The 23,755-nt window shown below is 36.0% G+C and overlaps 2 protein-coding genes across 4 annotated transcripts in view; both read right to left on the bottom strand.

Annotated features, from left to right (window-relative positions):
• Positions 1 to 791: 791 nt before the first annotated feature.
• LOC110829908 (angiotensin-converting enzyme) lies at positions 792 to 13,347 on the bottom strand. 3 transcript variants are annotated; one of them, XM_022064119.1, is made up of 13 exons: positions 13,208 to 13,347; positions 11,551 to 11,856; positions 11,185 to 11,343; positions 10,595 to 10,679; positions 10,233 to 10,373; positions 9,904 to 10,095; positions 8,349 to 8,440; positions 7,388 to 7,539; positions 6,555 to 6,682; positions 5,506 to 5,764; positions 4,079 to 4,174; positions 3,055 to 3,168; positions 792 to 1,397 (listed from the first exon to the last, which is right to left on the bottom strand). In XM_022064119.1, the coding sequence occupies exons 2-13, from the start codon at positions 11,749 to 11,751 to the stop codon at positions 935 to 937; spliced, it is 2,082 nt and encodes a 693-aa protein (XP_021919811.1). In that variant the 5' UTR covers positions 11,752 to 11,856; positions 13,208 to 13,347; the 3' UTR covers positions 792 to 934. The 3 variants fall into 3 exon arrangements, with proteins under 3 accessions (XP_021919811.1, XP_021919815.1, XP_021919813.1); XM_022064123.2 differs by lacking the exon at positions 13,208 to 13,347 and adding an exon at positions 13,057 to 13,184; XM_022064121.2 differs by lacking the exon at positions 13,208 to 13,347 and adding an exon at positions 11,991 to 12,393.
• Positions 13,348 to 20,615: 7,268 nt separating this feature from the next.
• LOC147875194 (uncharacterized) overlaps positions 20,616 to 23,755 on the bottom strand; it is a 131,883-nt gene continuing 128,743 nt past the window's right edge. Inside the window, exon 3 of the mRNA XM_087342882.1 lies at positions 20,616 to 20,980. Coding sequence (XP_087199008.1) covers positions 20,904 to 20,980 — 77 coding nt within the window. The 3' untranslated portion in view covers positions 20,616 to 20,903. The remainder of the gene's footprint in view (positions 20,981 to 23,755) is intronic.

Here is a 23,755-nt window from a genome sequence, read left to right as displayed (position 1 = left end):
TCAGTAGCACAAACTGGCCACACTTCACTCCTGGGAAAGGACTTTGTTACCCATTGAATGGGAGGCTGGGTGGGCTCCAGAAGCAATCTCGACACAGAGGCTATAAGTATTTTCAATGTTTGTAGTATGTTGTCTTCCTTTATACAACCAAATATTATTCCCCTGTTATGACTAAGTCTCCCAACTACCCAAATGCTCCTTTAGTTTTCCAATTAAAATTTTGTGACTATTTCTCATCTCATCTTCCTTGATTGCATTATGGTACTTGGTAAAAAATACAAGTCTCGAAGCTCCTCAAAACACAATTTTCTACATCTTAAAATAACAGTGTGATATGCACGCTTTATGTTGAATCAGAAAAGTCACAATAATGAAACGCAGTCATACCTTACAGGATGCGAGGCGAATGCCCAAGGTTCATGGATGATGTCCATGAGAGAAAATGTGAGTGTCTGTTTCCATACAAAGCAACCGTGCGCAGAATTGCAACATGCACAGGGCAGCCGTTTCAGGCCTCCAACGGGATAACCTCATTGAGACTAGCATGGCGATGTTTGGTCAAGACAAATCGTAGCATACTTCGTCCCTTCATAATTCCAACTGATGAGTTCACTTAATTGTAGTGAAATTTCTATTTTTGATCCACTTTATCATTTCGTAGCAATTTATTATTTTGACAGTCAGGAGCTGTTAGCCCCACGCTCAACCCCCAAGCTGGAGGAACCTTCGGGTTCCGTAAAATGTTGGTAATTTCTTGAGTGGGAACTGTTTCACTTCAGAGACTAAACAAATGCCATGTTAACCTTGTTTTATTATTGTTATATTACAAAATTATCAACAATGAAAGTCATCGAATGGAATATAATTTAATTTATATTAACAATTAAAACACGAAGCACTGATACAAACCAGAGATGTGCAATAATTAAAAAAACTAGCTTTCTCGAGTAGTTGCCTGGCTATAAATGTGATATTTACCAAGGCATTGATGACGAACCATAACAATACCAACCACAACCACCACAGCAGTAAGGGCTCCACATGCAAAAAGAACTATAGTTCCAGTTCCATACTTTGACTGCTGTTCACTGCTGTCTGAATTCTGTTTAACAGACGCCTTTGTAGAGTTCACTGCTGAATCAGTGTCATTAGAACTCTCGTACAAAATCTCAGCATCACTTGTTGGCAATGGTGTGCTCGTCGATCTGACGACATGTCTGCTTGGTTTAATTGGTTCTAACCGCCCCAGTTCTTCTAGATATGATTCAAGTTTTTGGAAGTACTGAAGGAGTGGTCCAGAATCCAGATCATTTATTCCGAGTACTTCCGCTAGAAGATCCGGCCATTTTCTGGATTTTCCACTTTGAAGCAGCGTTCCAAAGGCAAGGGAACTATCACTTTAGACAGAAAGGAGAAGAAAGAGTATGAGCTACAATTATGGTAAAAAATCCAAATTTAATTTGTGTTACTTTTATATTTTGAATCTCAGAAATAAACTCCATACACCACCAACTCTTTCGCATGCTGCAATGAGTGGCATGATCAATGGGACAGAGAGCCAGCAACAAAAGTGGTCCTTGATGCTATTTTGACTAATTATGGCCCAGAGATTGAGCATGTTTGATCAGAAGTTAATATTGAAAAAGATTTATATCTGTTGGTTGCTTACAATTATCCATTAACTCCCTATATACCATATAAATTAAATTTATCTCAGATAGTGGAAGAGTCCAAAATAATTAATCTTTATCGGCCATGTTTCATGGCTTACTATGGTCCAGCTGGCAGCATTTCATAGTAGAATAAAGGCACCATTAAACACCCCTCCTATATTTAAAATCTGCTTGGCAGCCCTGGAGTACAGGGAATTAAATCTCATATTCCCATGTTGAAGGTCGGTGATACAGAAGAATGTTTTTTTTATCATATGGAACGAGGGGACTTCGACCCTGGACACTAAGGTTGCTTCCATAATTCAACTCTGGGGTTTAATAGATAAATGATACGCTACTCTGGACCATGTGTAAGAAATGGTGCATGGCTGAAAAGGGTTCATGTCACTGGACATGTTAAAGAGAGTTAAAAATATATTAATTATCTTTACTCTTTGGAATAGCTGTGAGGAGTAATTTTTGAGAAGCTGATAGTTCATCAGCTTGTCAAGTAATTCCTTGTCTTATATGAAACCTCAAGGTTCATTATCGTGTTTGCAACAGCAACATGAATACAATTTTCCTATTTCTTTGACGTCCACATGGTAGATTTTTACCAGACTTCTTAGAACCAACACATAACTGGTCTGTTCATGTATTCTCATCCATATATAAATTTAAAAAGATCAATAAACATAATTTGTTTTGACTTCCTAAAAAATACTTCTACGACTTACTTTCCTTTATCTCGGTACTAGCAGATTATTTATGTATTATAAATTTGTCAAGATATTTTTGAGTTCCTAGTTCTTTGTGGTTAATTTCTTGTTTTATTCTTGTAGTACGAAGCTAGTTTTTATCCAATAACGAATTTCAGCACAGAATAAAGTGGCACATATTTTTTGTAGGAAAATCTCTATGCAAGGCAAGTTCCCACTTATTGTCTATTAGAGGATGCGTAAAAAGAGTTAGATGTGAGGTTCATTCATTTGGGACAAAATCTGGTGTAAAAATAAATGTTTCAATAATCACAGGAGGGTCAAGATAGGAAATGCCGCCCGCTACGGATGCATGCATTACGACTTGAAATCCATCAGTCACGATTGCCCATTATATAAATTTTCTGTTAAATAAGATGGCACAGAACAGAGTTATTAGATATCTTGTTTTGTTTTACCTAACTCAGTGCGTTACTCTTCTTTCTAGAACTGTTTTGGGAACTCTGTACATCAGAGTCAGTAAGAGCTCGTGTAAATTACCAATCTGCATGGAACTGGCATTTCTTGCTGAGCTTCATAAAAGATATTTGTATTTTAAAGATGATGCTCGTGTATATTAACGTTCCAGGCACCAATGCAGAAACAAAAACTGTTTCTATTCATTACATTCTCTGATTACTTACTTCAAATCTTCACTTGACGTACATACATCAGAGTCACCTTCACATCTTTCCACATCTGCTCCTTCTGTCAGTCTCTGAAGCAGCTGAAATTGTAGTATAAGTCCGCAGAATTTTCTGAAATTAAATACCACCACAAAAGTATTTTGTCAGTGACAGCAGGAAAGCAGAGATTACTGTATATATAGCTAAGTACATCAGAATAAATGGGGGTAATTAAAATATGGTAACGAGCAAAGAATATTTTGTTTATATGAGAACATTCGTGCATAAAAACAGTTCAACAGAAAGAAAATTACTGTCTCCTGGGTTGTTGTGCCGTGTAGTCTGGCAGAAGTTTACTAATGTTTCGGGGGTGCTTGCTGCCTCCACAGCAGGGGCGACGAGTAAAGGCACAGAATCTCCAGACATAGCAAAGAGCATCCTCCTCACAGTGGTTAATGGGAAGATTTCGGGTTCTCGTGGCACGAATATGATGATGACTGTCTTCTGGGTCATCTTAAATGCCAGAAATTTCTACCAGACTACATCGCGCAACAACCCAAAAGACTTGCCACTATGACAAACTAAAATCTAAACCAGTTTAAGAGAAATTGAATTTTAGAGAGTGATTATTTTCCCATCAAGACATAATTGATAATCTACCAGACACATTCTTTGATAAGCACAACATCAGGAATTCGAGGAGGAATGAAAATGCACGGCCAGAAATCAGGGAGAGGAGGGGACCATAAATGTCTAATTACTGAACTGAATGAGCCAGGATATAAAATATAACTTAATGGAGTAGTGTCATTTATGAAAAGGTAATGGTCACTCTGTTACTCAGAAAGTTCCCCACCTTCTACTCAACCGAAGTGTTTATTACCGAGAACACAGACCCTGCAATTGACTCCTCTTTTACTTTTGCGCAATGTTTGTATGAAGTCTTTTAAAATAATGTTATGTGCAAACATTCCAAGTTCAGTAAAACAATTAAACATTTTTTCCCTCCCAAATTAACATTAGATTTTAAGACCTGACTTACCCTAAGTACGGCTTGTTAGATGTGATGTATGGATCTGATAGGAAGTCAAATATCGTCTCGTCCCCTGAAGGAACTGATATCATTTGCATATCCGTTCTGTGAAACAAACACATGAAGAAGTCTCTGAGATAGTTAATTTAACGCATTTAAAATAATATTCATTTTCTGAAAATATTGAAGTTTAGATCAGTAACATAACTTCTCTACCTCTTTCAGAAGTTAGAGAACTCGTAAATTTTCATGGAAAGAAAAGTCCCAAAATCAACACTCCTTTCCATTGCAAGCAAAAGTAAGAGATCTGAAACTTTTTGAATATGCAGCCAGTTACATGAACCTCACAACTGTAACTCGGTGTATAGTTTTATGTTTACCTTTAAAATCTAGTACTGAATAGCTCTCTACATAACTTCTACAGAAATATATATAAAAATTCCTCTAAAACCCACGTATGAATTTTAGTGTCAGCTGGTAAACTTAAAAATATAGATTATGTAGATCAGAGGTTCCCAACCTTTTTGTGCCTATGGGCACATTTGAGAGTTTATGAGATCATGGCGGGCACCAACCTATTAACAAAGCCAAATTTTCTTTTCTCTGGACAAATAAGATATGGACACCAAATAATACACAAAACAACACGACGTTTAATGATACAAGAAACCATGCAATCAAAAATATGTAGTTTTATAAGTACAATTATTATTACTCAAGTGGGAAGTTAAGTGTGATGTTTGGCACTGCATTTATCAGCATTTTTTTTTTTTCAAATTTGGGAGTGTAGGATGATGTTGCTGCTAACAAACAGCCGTCAAGATGGGTGTCAGTAAGTCGAGATCTGTGCTTTGATTTTATAATGTTCATGGTTGAACGGCCTTCATTATTCAGTATAACCTCTTTCCGTAACAATGCGGGCACCCAAAAGAGGCTTTGGCGGGCGCCACGGCACCCGCGGGCACCACGTTGGGGACCACTGATGTATACACTGATGTTACAGGCCATTCACATTTAAGTCTCTATCCACTGATTTAATTTTAAATCAGTATTCTAGACTTCACCTTCATATTTCCATCCTTGCATATATATCTGATGGTTCTTTTTCATTTATTTCAATCAGTGCCTTGAATAGCTTTGAAACTATGGCGACTTGAGTAAGAAGCATCTTTATATATTCAATGAAACTTCACATAATTAATGAAGTCAAATATAAACATTTCTATGTTCTTCTGTAAATGTATTCAAGATGGCCAGAAATGGCACACTCATTTAAAAATGTTGTTCATATTAAAAATATTTGATCGTGAAGTGAAATATTCTTTTCTGTTTGATTTCTACACATTAGAGTGTCATTTTCCAATTGACTTGTTTTTAATAAATCAATGACATCCACTTTTAACTTCCCTGCCGAGAAACACAAACCAAATACAGACCTGTATCTTCTCCATAAAGCATTCAGATCTGTAATGTTTGTCAGATTGCCACTGAGAGCTTCTAATCTCCATAAGTCTGCAGCTAAGTAGTACGGTAATTTTGGCAAAGTTCGGAGTGCCACCAGTAGTAAAAGAGACGCTCTGGAAAGTTGTGCTGATTTCTTCTGTTTGTGGTTGGATTTTAGCAAACCGAGTTCCTGGAGATATTCCGGTGATGTTGCCAACAGTGCAGATAATCCAGTCACTGCTTCATATATTGCTGTAAAAATAAAGCATTATAGAACATTATTTTGTTTTAACTTTCGTTCACCACGCATCGCTCTTGAAATGCAAACCAGCTGGCTGTTTCTGGTCATTAATTGCAGTAGCACATCATTAAACCATTAAAATCTAAAGAGAAGGTCTCCTGCTTAGTTTGGGGGTTTAGATCTCCTATTCTTTTTTGTACCATCGGGTCGGAGCCGACCCCTGGTGACATTATGAACAAGTTCCCTCAGATGGGGACCTGTTCATGTGTTTCCTCGCCAAATGATCCAGAAGTGGTTTGCCGTGGAGTAATCGTTGGGATGCCACGGAGAAACCGGGGAAGCCCCGGAGGAAAACTCCGTGATACCTGGACCACGGCCTTGCCCAACACAAGTTATATCGGGAAACGAACCTGGGACCCCATGATTACAAGCCCAGCGTTCAGATCTCCTATACCCATATGATAAATGTTAAATGTAATTGAAATAGTGGTAGAAGATGTAACGATTTCACAACAAAATGGGGAAGTGTGATGATGGATGTCTTCCCACTCATTACACAGCGTGACTTAAAAGTAATCCGCTAATATATGAATTCAGACAAGATACTACTCAGGCACCTGTACTGAAATGAATGATAAGCACAAAGCCTGACAATGAAAACAAAGTAAAATAACAAAATTACCTAAGTTACTTATTTATTCATTTCTTGTAGGTGTAGTGGGAAAATAATCCCATTACCACTTTCCTTTCTGTGCTTGTAAGACAGAAATAATAAAGTCTTATCCGAGAGCGTAAACACACCTGAATAATGGCTGTTGTCCCTCAGAATGAAAGTGTTCTCTTCTGCCAGTTGAATGTGTTTAATTCTCATCGCCGTCTCATAGGCATCCACGTACTCGGCCCATCCTGTTATGTTGCAAGTAAGAACTCTGAAATATTCACACATTACATATTTTATATAAAATTATAATTTATAAAACTTCGTTACTGAGTGAAATCGTGCATATAAGAAAAAATGCAGAATCATGTTTAATGTGAGGAAAGGTTGTTTATGGTTTCAAATCCTCAAATATGTCTCAAGCGATAGAATTATTGTGGCATATTGATATTTATAATGGATGCCAAATATGTTTACAACATTACATTTTCCGTCTACCATGTAACATACAAGTCAAGCGTGATAATACTACAAATTCTATGTGATTTATTCCTTTTTTGATTCAGAGATGGCAAAGATGGTTTCTTCCTTCTTCAGTGCAGACAAAGCGTGCATAATATTCAGCGAACAACTCTTGTAGGAGAATAACACAACTGAGATTTAAGGTTCTCGTGGCGGCAAGAATGAAGATGGTCGTCTCCTAGGTTGTTGTAGATATTTACCGATGTTTCAGAGGTTCTTGATGCTGACTTATTGCCATGATGATGGAAGCAGCAAGCACCTCTGAAATATCAGTAAACTTCTACCATACTATACAGCCATATTCAAATCAAATATTTTTGTAAAAGCATGAAAATAATTAAATTAAACAAAAATCCTTCATGCGTCTGATGACAGCGGAAATTATCTCTACTAACTATGCAGGAAACCCAGAACTAGTGTGAAGATATAAATGGAAACAAAAAATGTCATTTACCTGGCTTCACCATTTTTACAGTAGTTAACGACACGCGCGGGACATGAGGAGTTGAACGACGACTGTTCCCAGAACTTCGGCGGCAGTCGCCCAAGTCCCAGTTTGGCCAACATATTTTCTGCTGTTTTGTAAACATTCATTCCTCCTAGAACCTACAAATAAATAAAAAGAATAACTTAATGTTTTTGAATATAACGCAATGCAGTATCTCAGATTAATATTTTCCTATTCCTGTGATCTTTAATAACTTCATATCAGATTTTCATAGTAAGAGAACACATGGCACAAACCCCTTCATGTAAAACAATAATGAAACAAATGTCAATACTGAATTCTTGCAGCTCACGCACTACTTAAAATCAGTAAGATCACGACACTGACAGAACTGTGGTCGGAGGGTGTGAAAACAGAACGTAAGAATGCAGTCTGTGGAGCTACTGACTGTAACATATGTTCAGATTAAGGAGATCATCATTCAGCAGAGGACACAGCGCAACCAAAGAATTAGCATCGATGAAACTGAGCTGAAATGAGCATGAAAGAAGCAGAAACAGAATGAATCAAGACACAAATGAAAATATTTCATTCTAACACGAACAGGAAACTTGTGGAACGTTGGACTGAGCGTATTCAGAAACAGAACGTTTACATGGAAAAGTAAGATGTGTCTAGGTGTTGCGTGATGTGCCAACTTGTTTGCTTGTCTATTATATTTTGTGTTTTGGGATAACTGCAGGATAAACAGTAGTAAAAAGACGAAACCTCTGAAGCACAATATGTGTGAGGTGAACGGAGTGGAATAAAGGTACATCGTTCCACTTTTATACCTGTTTGCGCTCATATTATAGATAAGCAGGTGATCAACATGACAATTTTGTTTGTTCAGAATCTGAAAGCCACAGAACTTGGAGCTTCTGTATTTAATTTAAGAAATGGCCTATATACCATACTTGTTACCCACCTTTTTCCTCATTAAAGAAAGCATGTCCCGATAGGTTCTCGAATGCAACACATGATCCGCAATGTAGGTCCAGTCATTTCCTGCTACAGTACCTGTCAATTCAGAACTTCATCAGTAACCCAAATTAATTTCTGTATCGTGTTTAATTTTAAGTAACCGCAGGACAATAAGACAAAAAAAACAAAACAACAACAACAAACAAACAAACAAACCAATGGATCGACAGACTGTGAGACATGAGCACAATACCATAAACAACGGACCGAGACAAGACTATTACTCCCTTATTTAATTAACACTTATTTAGAGCGCAGCAATTATAAATGTGAATATTCAGGAAACACACAAGGTAAGAAGAGTCCGTGAATAAGAAATGTTTAATGGAAATCAACAGAAAAGAATTCGATATGAATATTAGAACAGAGAAGAGTGGAGATAATTGGCTTATAAAAGATTCTAGTTACAATGGCCACGTAGTGGAGAATGTGATTATTTTAGGCATTTCGAAAGCAAAATTGTGGATGGAATATTTGAGGTTTTCACAGCGGTGAGTATGAAGATTTCTGTCTTCTGGGTTGTTGCGCTGTATGACCTCTGAAACGTTGGTAAACATCAACCAGACTACATAGCGCAACAACCCAGAAGACAGAAATCTTCAAACTTGTGGATGCTGAAAGATGACAATACAGGATGAGACAATAGAAAATGAAAACTATGGAAGATTTTATCAAACCATACAAGAACAACAAATTGGAGATGGCAAATAAAAGAAAAAGATAAAAATAATTTCTTTAAAACTATTTTATAATACCATAATATGTATGGGGCTGAAATACAGAATTAGACTAAGACCAGAAATGCATGGGATGTGTGATTAGTATGATGCAAGATATCTAGTTTTATTCAGATGTATACAGAACACCAGAAAAGCTATGGAAATAATTACAACACATAGTTAAACATTGTTACACTAATTAAAAAAAATATGGTAGATACAGGATATTTTTTATGCTAGCGTTTCTTTGAATGTATGCAAATGAAAAGAAAAAGAATGTATTAACAGTTAATGTTGCAGTAGAAACTTGTTTCATTTTTATTTATTAAATTAACAAATATTTATTTCCTGGAATATATTCCTCATCTTATTCTTCCAAATCAACGGGGGATTCGAGGGACACAGCTACGGCTGTTCCATATTTCTCAGCGTTCACATTTCTTCAAATTTTCACGTCATTTTTCTCTCATACTTCATAATCTACGTCAATGTTAAAAAATGGGAATAAGTGACGAAGACAAGTATTCTGTTGGTTTCTCAGTATTCCTGTCAGTAATATTCACTGATATTATAGTTGTTTGGCTAATATGTAGACAAGAGCATAGATACACAGGACAGCTGTTTCGTTAAGAGTATCAGCAATTTAGTGAAACGGGCGTAAGTGTTTATCACTTGGATCAGATATTTATTTACTTTGTAAAATTTCATGAACTATAAAATCTGAGACCCTTTGTGCACTAAATGCTTCTGCCCCAAGGGTTATTACGTTATATATCCTACCTAAGAGATGAGCTGGAATGACAGTGTCATTTGTGGACCTGAGGAAAATATAGTGCCTGGAGAGCTGTTTGGACATGAAGGTACACAGCTTTTGGTACAGAGGCTCAATACTCTTCCAAAGAAACAAAGCTTTCGTGTAACCTCCATAAAATTCACTCTGCTGTTCCCAGTACGTCTCCACTTCCTCTGCGCCTGTGGAAAAGTAAATTTCAAAGTGGTATGGATTATAAGTTTTGATTTAAAGTTATGGAGGAATATTATCTTAACATTTAATATTCTAAATTACGTAAACAGTCGAGCAGTAGCAGAATGCCTCAGTTAATTCTCACCATTTGCTTCAGCGGCAACTTTTGCGAGTTGTAGAATTTCCAAATATTCGTCAATCTTTGAACTGAATCTTCTCTGATACTCTGTCCATGTACAAAGTAATTTTTCGGGCTCTTTTGAGGTTGCCAGGACATGTTGCACGTCTGAAAAATGAACAGACGCAATAGTACGTATAGCAGAAAAATACACGCAAGTATCGTCTTTCAAATATTAAAATGCCACTTCTGGTTATCCATATAAGTATCAGCCCCAGAATTTCTTTTTACTTGTTTCACATAAAATGAAAATAAAACCATTTTTAGTGCAAAGTCACCACAGTCTGTAAGTTAAATCTTGAACAACGCTGCAGAACTAAATGACTCACCCAGCACAGCCAACTGACAAGGAGGCTTCGTGCAGTTCCTACACTCTCTGGCGATCTGTTGCAAACTGTTGGAGAACAAAACTTCCTGTGAAAAGAGCAACAGAGAAAATATTAATGCAAATATTTTATCATATGGAAACAAACAAGGTTTTATTTGTATTCACCAAATTAAGAATAAGAGGATCGTTCTTCCTCTAATAATTAACAGACAACTAAAATTATATATTCTATTTTTTTTAATAAATTACACTTTTTGGAAAAGTACAATTTATTAAAACTGTGAAAAGAATGTAATTCTAATTTGCCATGCCACTGAAGGCTCACGCTAACATAAACTGGCTTTTTTAGAAGAATGTACGTAGTACCTAGTGATATAATCAGACATACTGTGAGTACTTTCTTTAGAACAAATAATTATTGCAAAATGTCAGTATTGTCATAAAATAAAGAATGATTATTAAATTTGGTTATTCCTACCAGTAAAATATCAGTTATTAACAAAGTGAAAGATGGCATTGAAATGGATTACCATTTACTCACAAAGATTTTACATTTGTTGCTTAAAAGCAAGTAACTTGTGTTCACTTCACCTTCTCATAATATTCTTTGTCTAAAAGTACATCTCCAGCAGTGGAGAAGATGAGTAGTTTGTCGTTCAGCTTTGGGTCACCAAACTGTTGCTCCATATAAGGGGCCACCTCCTCAGCAAGAGATCTAGCTTTATCCCCATACGTCTGTTCTTCCTGTATCTACATTCAAACAAAGGTAGCAGGAAGTATTTATGGAAACAACGTGAGAATATAAAGACTTGTATAAAGTTCTTACAAAGATTAGACCATAGTTTCAGTAAGGAAACGTAAGAGTATTTATCTTGCACATAACATAAAATAAAGTTTACGTCTTATCATCACTTCAATTTCCTACGTCATAATGACAAACATATTCACGTCACTTACCTTGCTCTGCTGCAGCACGCTGGTGTCAGGATGGTCTGACCTTGTGAGAAACGTCCACTCTGTCTCTCCTATTCTGTGACATTGGTCGTCCAAGTCAAACTCTCCAAGCAAGACGTGGGTATTTGCTCCTTCCTCTTCAGCGTTACCTGCGACGACTACACAAACTGCAGCTATAACCGACAAGCTAAGAATGTTCGTCATTCTGTTCGTCTAGCACAACACTGCAATAGGGGAGTTCGTGCGCACTACACAATGCTATCTCTCTTCGCCATGCCTCCTCACCTTTGTACTGCAGAACGACCCATGCTGAAACACGCAATCATTACCTGCCTATTGATTTCCTTTTTTTACGATACCGACTCAGAAATATGAAACGGCAGTTTGGTTTGTCGAATTACAGAAAATGATTTATCTAAAACGAAATACAAAACAGAACTCACTCTTTAAAAAGAGGCACTTCTATGAAATTTTATGTTGTCTGTAATCCCCTTGCAATGAAGTTGGTTGTATTACGTCCAGTCTCGTTGCTAGGCTATCACAAAGAAATAATCTTTTTCTTCCCCTCACGAGTCCTTCTATCCACAATGCAATGCAATAACAGTGGTACTAAAATTATTTTAGTCGCACACGTGATTGTTTTTGTACAAAATAAAAACATCAAACTTTGTCAATTTTCGCGTGTGTTTTAAAAACATCTATATACACAGAAACGTGGGAATGGCGGATGTATAATGCATACAACTGTCATCCGCAAACTTTCATACACATCGACATTATTGTTTTTTGTTATCTTCTGACACCAAACTATAGTGTTTTATAATAAATCACGCCGTTATATATTTGAAAATGTACAGAAGCGATTATATGAATTTTTCCTTTGTTCCTTTAATAATTCAAAGGATTCACGAAATGTAAGAAACACGAAGAGGTAAACAGTATTATAAAAACATGTGTACCTAAATTCTCGTCTCACATAAGTTTCTATACCTTTGATTATATGACCTATAAATTAAATTAAATATAAAGAAAAATACTTCTATGAACACATTTAGGTAAGACGTCTAACATGGACAAGAAACATTATTAATTAACAAACAAATGCAAGTAAAATTAAACATTCGTTACATACAACCGTGTTTACATAAATGAAATGAAAACGAATGTTAATGGTGAAAAAGACTGCAAATCGTGTGAAGAGATTACAGCAAGCTGTTGCCAACCGCTGGGGTTGCGACCCGAAACACCGCTCTTGATAAAATCAACAAGGTCTTTATAGAAGTACAGCAGCAGCTGTTAACAGTCATCGAAGACAAAGTAGCCTGTTCCGTCATTAAACACAAAAAATTAGTACTAACACAAATACACAGTAACTGTAATCCAAAAGTTTCCTAATAGCTTTCCGGAGTTCTTACAGCCATGTCCGCTGCAAACGCGGATCTTTGGTGAGAAAATGGCCGATTTTCAGCTCACACCAATTAAAAATCATGAATACATAAAATTAAATACCAAAGTTGGCAAAACTGTCTTCAAAATAAAACCAGCAGGATGTTTCAAATCCCCTGTTGCCGAAGGCTGCTGCACTTGAAAGTAAGTCTGAGTTGCTTGATGGTGGAGAAAATGAACCCAGAGAGTAATAAACACACAAAATTTCAGTTACCTGGGTGGAGGGAGAACCACTCAACAATCACTCAAATAATAAATTAACTAAATGCCTCTGCTTAAGCACACACGATAAACCTGTTGCCTGCTGCACGTATTTGTGCTGACTGAAGACACCAGCGTTACACTCGAGAAGTGTTTTCGTGCGAACGATCAAGAGGTTCCTGTTCACGCGAGGTCGTAAAACTACATTTCCTCCCCTGCGATGATAAGAAGACAATATTACCTTAGAGTTAAGATAGTTTATTACACAATATCGATATTTAGGAATGATATCGGTGAAATAATTCCAATATAGAAGCTGTGTGGTTGTGAAACGTAATCAGTCAACATGGTAATTGAGGAGAAAGCATTACAGGGAATATTTGAACATGTGAGACAGAAAATAAGAGAATGTATAATACTGCATAATGAGGGGCTTAAATAATTCTTACTCTTCAACAAATCTTATTATAGTGATTATATCCAAGGATGATGAGATGGAAGGAAAATGGAGGAAAATGAGAAATGCATACAAAATTTTAGTTTAGAAACTTTAAGGGAATATACCATCTGGAAGAAATCATGAAAGCGGCAATCAGATAATTTATTCTGAGGCTCTATCGAATTCTTTATTAACTTGATAACAGCCTTCGACTTTATCTCGATGTGACCCTTGCTACGATGACGTTCGTGTTTTATGACATCACGAGATTATTGTCCATGGCTACCTGTCATTCGCAATACCAGGCAATGTGTCGTCAAATTCCGCATTTATATTGCAACGTAATGCGTTATTTTTATCTCAAAGTATAGGAAGTTAAGTTCTGGAATTAAAACAAATGAACGAAATTTGTAGACTTTAACGTCATGAGCCATCTATTATATGGACGTATTCGTATGACAAGCTGTTGCTGAAAAAATGCAGACATACACATTTTATTTAAGCGTAATGAAAATCTTAGGTCTTCTCGGGCTATCGGTTGTGTCGATAATAATTAAGAATTCGACTTTATGAACAAATTTCTGTCCCAGACGTCTAATACGTGTCGGGTATATCGGACGTCGGTTTATAGTGACGGAGATAGACAGGGCCCCGAAACGTCGGTTTTAACTCTGTAATTACTAGGTTGATCGTCCGAGAAGTATTTATTTTAGATCGTCGAAGTGAAAACGCACACTTCATGCAAAGAAAGGTTGTTAAAATGTACGTATTTCAGTTCTTATTTACATATTAACAGTGAGCTGCCTATATTTATAGGCCTATGCCAATTTTCACGTCATAACAAACTAGGAACATAGAACGAAATTCGATTACAGGAAATACTGAGTCTATTGTTGGTTCAAAACAGAATGTCGTCATATATGCTCAGTCATGAAGTAAAGAAACAAAATTATGATGCGCATATTTATGTGTCCGTTCAAAATAACAAGTTCCCTGAGGTCGAATATGTTAACACTGGTGTAGCAGAAACATTGAAATCCATCGGGGGATGATTCTTTTGAACGGCTTAATCCCTTTCAGATTTTATTATTTACCTTCAACTCTTTCGTGCTACTATCTTGTTTGGAAGTGCTTATAAAAGTCATAAATATTAGTTTGCAGGAATATGATTTGTTTTTGGATGAACATAGTCTGTTACAGACGAAAATTACATGTGTGTATGCCTACCCCGATATAAATTAAAGTCCAAGACAGACCACAATGACATTTTTTTCTTCAGAAACCCCACACCGAATTTTATTTTATTTTCTTAGCTGCTGTCAAACCAGGGCTGTCCAAAGAGATACAGAGTGTCTGCCGAGGAGACACCCTTGCACTTATTTTAACTTTCTAAAGTACAGCGGTCAATTTTTGTCCCAACAACTGCATTTTCCTTACAGAGTTTATGTATGAATAATTATGATTCTCATCATTAGCAGTGTTTCCGCGAAACAGCATTAATTATCTGTTATAATGGAGAAGTGTTGTGTGTTTTATTTGAGGTAGTAACTTAATTTATAACTATTATGAAGACGAACTTTGTGTTTTAGAGTGTTAAAGACAACAGTTTCAAAAAATGGTCTTTTCCTTTTGTTTTTAGGACTACATCCCTGCTTATCTATTTCTGTTTTTGGTAAATACAGCTTAAAACTCTCGTACACCTACATTGTGTATGTAGTATAGACCTAATAGGACGAAAAACAAACGAGGCTGAGTTTCGTATAATGTAATGTGGCCTTTCTCAGAATTCGCTCCGCTGATACATGCTATGATCAGCTGAACTGTGCGGTGTGACATACAACCGTTGAGAAATATCTGTCACTAAGATTAATCGCTGACTTCAAGAGACACTGTGGCTCAAATTATATTCAGTCCACTCACCAACACGTCCGTCTATTCAGTTAGGCGAAAACATATTATGGTAGTTATTACATTATGTATTTTGTGTAAATGCGTGGCAATGATCGATCTGGATACTTTAAACTGAGTGGGATAAATTACTCTAAATAGCACGAAAACTCAGAAATTTGGTCAAAGCTTCGAGTCATGTTGCTGCATTCTCTTTCTGCGTTATAATTTTGTTTCATAAATATGCGTGTTGCTGAATTTAATATTTAGTATAGGATTGTTAACTCGAGGAAATTTTTCAATAAAATGCTCCCACTGATGTCTTGGTGGGTTAAATTAAATCAGAATTGATTTAATGAGAGCTCTTGGTTTGCCGGTACATATTTAATAAACAGAAAATTTCGGACGGAAGTAGCATTAAAATACATGATCATGAAGTAGAAGTTAGCATGACTCATTTCCTGTGTAACTGAGGTTTCGATAAATACTTATCAGCTGGCACACAACACTTGCAGCTCTGACGAAAGAAGGCCACGTTCCCTCTCTGTTTAACACACTTCAAAAGACATGAAACCGCTAATTGAGATTAATCATGAGAGGTCTTCAGCAATAAATTTCATCTGTACTGTACAATAAAAACTCGTCTCTGCTTTCAGACACTGCAAATTTCTGCGTGTTTCTGAACTGAACTATTTGGGTTATTAATCAACTTTCAATCCACCACACAGACACATTATTTTGAACTTGGAATGAATAAATTATGTGAACTACATAGCACACGGCCTTCACAGAGCAGCTGGCTATTACTCAGTATCAAAGTTCGTCACTTTACTACAAATTTTGCCTAGTGATCTATATCGTGGACAAGTTTAGTTCAATTAACAGCTTCACAACGTTTTCCTCTAGGATTCATTTTAATATTATCACTTCATATGTCCATAGGTATAGATGTTAACATTGTGCACATTAATGTATGAAGTGATTTGCTTTGTCATGTTATAGATTTTACAAATCCATGCCGACTTATAATTTTTTATTCGATAGCTCTGACCCTAAAACAGTCGAAGGCATGATTATGTTAAGAATACAATAAACTAATTCTGTTGCACATTTAGAAACAAGGAATTAAAAGGCGCGGTAAACGATTCGTTTGAAGACCAATGGTAACTGTATGTACAACTTTCGTTTATAAGTAACTATGCATTTTGATCACAGAGTGTAATATTTCTTTGCACTGCATCAACAAACTAATATTTGGAGACGCGAAGTGTTTTCTTTGCGGTAGGGACTGGATTACTGATATTATTCAGACGAGCTACGGTTTCAAATATCATATTTGTGCTTTTGTGGATAAATATGATAATTATATTAAATAGGAACATAGACCTGCATTATTGCATTTCTGTCAATTGTGTCAACGTGACAATAATTCATCTCTGATCCAGACTCACTCTGGAGTACGCTCAACTTTCCATCCAATGGGTACTGAGTGGTTTTTCACCAGAGAATGGAATTGGAGCGTGAATCTGACCATTCATTTTAATTTTACGCCGAGGTTAATGTCTGGAACTTCACCTTCACTCCGCGCACGTCTTCACGGGATGGTGATTAAGCACAGGGACGTATTTCACACACTGACCAAACAAAGTCAACGTCTGTCAGCAAGTTCACTCCTTTTCGTAACACCCTTTTGAGTCAGCACTGGGAATAAGTGAAATTGTTCAGACTCAGTGAAAGCCCCAAGATTTGTCTTCATGGATCACTGATTACGAAGGCTCATTTCTGAAGTACAAAGATTAAAGACCTTCGACTCAATTTAGTATTTAATTACTTGAACTGATCCATATACTGATATTTAATAAAGTCTTTACAATATTATGCAACAATTTCACTGTCGCCTTGTTAGTCTCAAGATTTCATAATATATGCACGTGCTAAAAATTCAATCCGATTCGATATTTAACCAGAATACTGAATTACATAACTTTATTTTATGACACTGCTAATGCCTCAGATTAAAAAGCGTCGAATGATGAACTAGTGAATAATAAACTGGAAAAAATGAGGAAGAAAGCAGTTGTGGCTTAATTTTGACGTAATATCTCCTTTCATATCCCTTCTAATTCATTAATTATTCTAGCATATGACCCTGTACAGTCTAGGCTACTGTCAGCATTGTTAAATAAACTATATTGATAGCACGGCTACGGCATGAAGTTTTCTTTTCTTCAATAAATATGCTTATATTAATATGGTCTAACTGGCGGTCCGCGGTCCACATCCGGGCCGAGATCACTTGCAACCATGTTCGTGACATTATCTGTTAATTTGTTACTAATCGCTACAAGCTCATTTTTATTACTTTGAAGGATATTAAAAATAGATCGTGATTCTTAACTCGTCTACTGATCTGCGTAAAAGTATCAAAATTGGCACTAATTTTAAAGTCCCGCAGAAAATTTACTAGGTGAAAATTGTCAGACACAATCTGTTGCAGGAGTAAATTTAAAATAATATTTAACTTTATAATAATTTGTTGTGCATTGTAATAGTATTTGTACTACATCATATATTTCGACAATTTGTTATTTCTGAATAAGTAGGTCTGTTGTTAAACGTAGTTTTAAAAAATAATGCCAGAAGGGCTGTCTTGACATTCGGTTCGATAAGAAAACTATTCGTGGCCCGAGAGAAGAAAAACGTTGGCCCACCCTGGCCAATAGGCTACTTTGTAAGACATAATAGGTTTCATATCTGAAGCCATGGCGGAAGAGAGAAGCGATTAATGCCGAACTTCGACAAAAAAAAGTCAGTCTGAGTACATTACGATGCGTATACAATGAGGATTAATTTGAAATATGACTGATTTACCAGTAAGTATGATTTGAGTTTTTCACGACGGTGAGTTTTAAGATGGCTGTCTTCTTGGTTGTTGCGCTGTGTAGTCTGGTGTACGTTTACCGACGTTTCAGAGATCCATGCTGTCTCCATCATCACAGACTACACGGCGCATCAACCAAGAAGACAGCCATCTTAGATTTACCAGTAAACTAATATTTTGTTCCGCAAAACTATTTTTTCATATAATTTCCACTTATCCAAAGGAAGATTAAAATTGCAGTTTCTAAAGGGACTTCTTCTTCTTCGAGTGCCTTCTCCGCTAGCGAAGGTTGGCGATCACATCACTAAACGTTTCACTATCCTGTGGAGATGGAACAAGGCAGCCGTACAAATAAAAATAATATATATTCTCATACATAATTAATTAAACATTTTAAATATTTAGTATTTCACTTTAATACAACACGAAGGCGTTAATTCTTATCTATCAAATAAATATGTTTAAACGTGCAGCGATAAACATACCTTATAAACGAAGAACATCAAAATTATCTGTTTTTTACAACCAAACATTCCCTTTCTCTCAGTTCATCTTGATAACTTATGCAGCCTATATAAACTCCGTGCTAATAACCAAATATTCCATCGTTGTTATATTCTATTCCATATATTTTCACTGATGTTTGCAAATTTTATCATTTGATACTCTTGAATGTTATCAATAATTTTTTCGTTAACGTTTGTTTTAGTGAATCATAATTTGATTAATGGACATTGGATCCAAGTACTCCTACGTTTCATTCTGTATCTAGACCATGTTTTACGCATTTGTATAAAAAATATTAATACTTCGCATCTGATGACGTGTCAGAGTAGAATATGTAACTGTGGTCTAATTACCGTTCAGCACCGACATTTATTAATGCTTTTGGTTACAGTTACAATGATGGGCATGACTCCCAGGTCCTATGCCCACTTCTAAATATCTTTACATTAGTTTCATTGTTCTATATTCTCAATTTTTGTTTTAAACTTTACTACTGTTATCTTTGCAACCCTTGCGCGTATGATTTATTCATCCTCAGAATTTATCGCTGATCTTATACATTTTTCTTTATACATGCTTAAATATAGCCCAACGTTTTGAACTTTGTCATTATCTTTAACAGTTCAGCATGAACCTATTTTAACTTTCAATCAAATTGTCAACCCCTAAATTGCTTATGTGGTTGTGCGTTCGAACATAGGAGATGAGTTTCATCTCCGGCAAATGCTGGTCTCTGATAGACATCGTCTTTCATAGAACGTGTGCCACACTATTCCCCAGATAATAAGGACTTATACAGAAAAGAAGGAACGAAGCTGAAGCTAACACAAATACGTTATGTAAGTAGGTATTGGCTTTTAAATATTAGCCAACAAAAACAAGATTCTATATTTTAGTTGTTCCTTTTGTCTGGTGAAGTATGAGAATGTAACATATGTTTGAACTTAGCGAAAAGTGGGCAAAATACAAAGAATAAAAATTTAATTTTTAAAAGATTTCAAAATCCATAAAAGAAGTTCATATACGATAAAAATGCTTTATATAATAAGTTAATTGAACAAGTGAGTAATAAATTAGGTTGCGGTACAGGATAGAACAACAATAATATTAAAACAATATTACACGTAAGTTTAAAGATTTCACTTAGTGTCTAATGAGAAAGAACATAGCCCTACATGTAAATATAATATTACCGCCTACACAACCTATTTATTAACTTTATAATTACGCTTCTACTACATGTTTCGACTTCACGAGGTCGTCATCAAGAATCTCTTAGTATTAAACGGTCACATGACTTTGTCACAAAATGTGTTGCAACTGAGTCACATTACGTACAAGAAATTAATAGAAATAATCTGCGTAAATTTCGAAGTAATTGATCAACTGCTGATTAGACAAACTTAATCCGCTAGATACTGGATAAAGAATCCAGGTATTCACAGATTTCAAGAAAGATTCTGATTCAGTTAAGAGGGAGTAGGCCACATTATATTACAGTTCTCATCGAATTCGGTATACCCATGAAACCCGTACTAAAGTCCGCATAAGTAACCATCTGTATGATGTAATTCTTATTCATAATGGTCCGTAACAAAGGAGATGCTTTATTATCACAGCTTTGCAAGGTTGCTTTAGAATACGCCATCTGGAATGTCCAAGAAAACAGGGACTGGAAATAAATGGGACACACCAGTTTCTGAAATATGATGTTTATATTAATTTATTGGCTGAAAAAATAAATATCATGAAGAAAATTTAGAAGCTTTGTTAGATGACATTAAGGAAGTTAGTCTTTAAGTTGTAAGTACCTACATGTCCTTGTCTTGTCACCAGACAACATATAAAATTAACTAATACATCCTTTGAAAAATATGGCAGATTTAAAATATGATGAAACAGCATTAATAATAGAGGATTGCATTCACGAGGAAACCAAATTCTGGGAATGCTTGCTTCAATGCAGATCAAAATCTGTTGTCTTCTTATAAAATTTTAGGTTTTCACTTCGGCGAGTATGTAGATGGCTGTCTTCTGGATTGTTGTTCTGATGATGGAGGCAGCAAGAACATCTGAAACGTCGGTAAACTTATATCAGATTATAAGGCGCAATGACCCAGATGACAGTCATCTACTTGTTGTCTTCTATTCTGCGAATTAGGTTCTCTAGCCTAGTTTAGAGTCAGGTATTAGAAAATTATGTAAAATATTTAACGTTGTTTTTGTTGTGTTTTGAGATAAATTGAGCTGGTCCTACTCCGATGCCGGTCAAGGGTGGAGTCCCTAACTTCGGGCCGAGGTTATAATAATGCGCTGCTTCGCCAGGACTGTAGCAAATTTCATGAAGTGGTGACATATGGGAGCGAAGCAATGATGAAATGACGATTGGCAGGGGAAAAGTAAATAATTCGGAGAAAAATTTGCTTCATTACCACTTCGTCACCCTAAATCGAATGCGAGTCTCTTGACCTAGCCGCCTAAGCGTTGGCACAAATTATAATAGAATATGTAAGTTTTATATTCCACCTTTTGTTGGAAAAGGTCAGGTTTACAGCTGTCACAGACTCGCATAATGTAAGCGAAATATTTACACACTTATGTAGGTTACAGATTCAGATGTTGTGTTTGAAAATTGGATTCGACATCACAATACTTGCAAGAGGCGTTGGAACACTTTAACACCGAGCTCGATCCAATGTGGAATTTACTATATTTCGTGTTTGAGAAGGATTCTAACCAGCTGACAAGAGTTATATTCAAAACCTGAGACTTGTATTGAGGAGAGTGACATTTGTACGCAAGTAGGTCAGTCCACAGCAATTATTTAGACGATGACCGACTTGGCAGACTTCGGAAACCTGTCTTAAGAGGACTTTCGTAGGTGCAATTATCATGTAGCACTGTAAATGGAAAACATACTTGTGGCGGCAAGACATGTGATACATATTCAAATAAAATTGTCTTTAGTTTTGAAGAGAGCACAAAAAGGAATACAATGTAGGTCTTTTACTTTAACGGGTGCTATACTAATTTTAAAAACTCAATCAAATGAGAAGTAACATTATGGAATAATTTAAATTATTTTAAAAATTCCGGCAATATGCATTTTCAATAAATATTATTTTGTTTTTAGGAATGACTACAAAAATATTTTAGATATTTTTATAACTCTTTAGAAGTGGGAATATCCTGTCGTAAAGTGATCCACCTACACAGGGTATTACAACACATACAACGCGGACATACATATCCCAAGTGGCATTCGAACATGCTACTCTAATGTCCGAGCCTTACTAAACAATACATTTCTGAGACCATGCTCCTTCTAGTAACGGTTCAGAAAATAAGAATTGTTTTAAAATTACGATAATTTGCAGTGTTCGCAAGGATCTGCTTGTCATTATGCGGTTAAACATCAAGGACATAATTTATGCGTAGCATGATTCGCTACGGACTGGGGCCCACAACCATTGGTCGCGATCCTGAACGAGTTACATGTGCCTCTGATCCTTATAGTCAATTTCCCTTTAATCCAACTTACTGCTATCCGCTCGTCTGCTCAGTCTTCCAAGAGGTTTCACAAATACATTTCTGTACGTGACATTTCGGTTTCTCACGGCGACAAGTTAGAAGTTGATTCTCTTCTGGGTTGTTGCGCAATGTAGTCTGGCAGAAATTGACCGACGTTTCAAAGGTGCTTACTGCCTTCCTCAGGGCGATCTTGGGGCAGTAAACTGGAAAAATCTCTGAAACGTCGGTCAAATTCTACCAGAATACAAAGGGCAAAATCCCAAAAGACAGAATTTTTATAATAAAAGTCTCTATTCAATCCTTGTCTGCTCAATTCTAATCACATATAAACACGTTCTAGGCTAAAGACCATGTTATGCTCTTCTAGCAATGCTAGGTGACCTACAGGTGAGGTTTCCCATTATGCGAGAACCAAAATTGATCACTTCAATCTTTATAGATACCAATTTTCGAATTGAACAAAAATTTTCAGAAATTATCATTCTTTTTCTTCATAGTGAAGTTTACTTGTCTGTGAGTGTTGTTTCCAGATAATTAAATTTTGAGACATTCTCGAATTACTTATCTTATTGTGACGTACTTACTGAGTTTGGTTTTATGTCACGTTCAAAAAAGTTTTCACCTGCGTCTACTTATAAAACAATATCTTTATTGACCGGTAGTATCAATTCTGGGTTGTCTTCATAAAGTTCGTAATCTCAGAAAATGATAGACATTTATTAGTATTGCTTTCTTTAATCGCTTGCGTTTGCCGTAAGATGATTGTTTTTGTATACACTAAACTTGATAATAATAGAATTCTATAAATTTATGTGACCTAATTTCAAGGTAAATCTAATATTATAGATTGAAAGCGTTTGATACATCTAATTAATTTATGAAGTTTATCTGCTACATCTTATCTTAAATGTGAGCACGAGAATAAATAACATTATCTATTCTGAAGGGTTCTGACTGTGGTGTAATATCTAGATTATTTGGTTTTTGGACTCTGTTGGTCATCTGACGTTTTAAATTATACATCATTTCTAGGACTAGATCTGTCCTTGTGTTCGGGCATGGTGAAGGGGCCACCTACTCTATGGGGTCTTTTAGATTCAGCTAATTTCAATCACTGGAGAAATAGTCCTCGAAACTTATAATTTTTAACATCAGACGATGGACGGAGTACAAAAATCCAACTATTCAGATTATATTATGCTTAATTTGATCGAAGCTTTCGATAAGATCAACTGATCAGGGACTATTTTCAATACCTCTGCGTTTTTTGTATTATTATAATACAATACTTTATAATCAGAAGTTAATCTTATCAC

Source organism: Zootermopsis nevadensis, unplaced genomic scaffold (genome assembly GCF_977971745.1).
Source record: "Zootermopsis nevadensis isolate Lab colony 2312 unplaced genomic scaffold, Znev_1.0 Znev_ptg000001l, whole genome shotgun sequence".
NCBI lineage: Eukaryota > Metazoa > Arthropoda > Insecta > Blattodea > Termopsidae > Zootermopsis > Zootermopsis nevadensis.
The sequence above is the reverse complement of the archived record's forward strand: the minus strand, read 5'-3'. Positions and strand labels throughout refer to the sequence as shown.

Bases quoted from the DNA above. Each gene is read 5' to 3' on its own strand.
- LOC110829908 (XM_022064119.1), bottom strand. From the start codon at position 11,751: ATGACGAACATTCTTAGCTTGTCGGTTATAGCTGCAGTTTGTGTAGTC. The intron at 6,683-7,387 runs GTAAATGACATT...TGAATATTTCAG, and splicing joins TGTAAAAATGGTGAAGCCAG to AGTTCTTACTTGCAACATAA. The intron at 1,398-3,054 runs GTAAGTAATCAG...TTCTGTCTAAAG, and splicing joins ACGTCAAGTGAAGATTTGAA to TGATAGTTCCCTTGCCTTTG.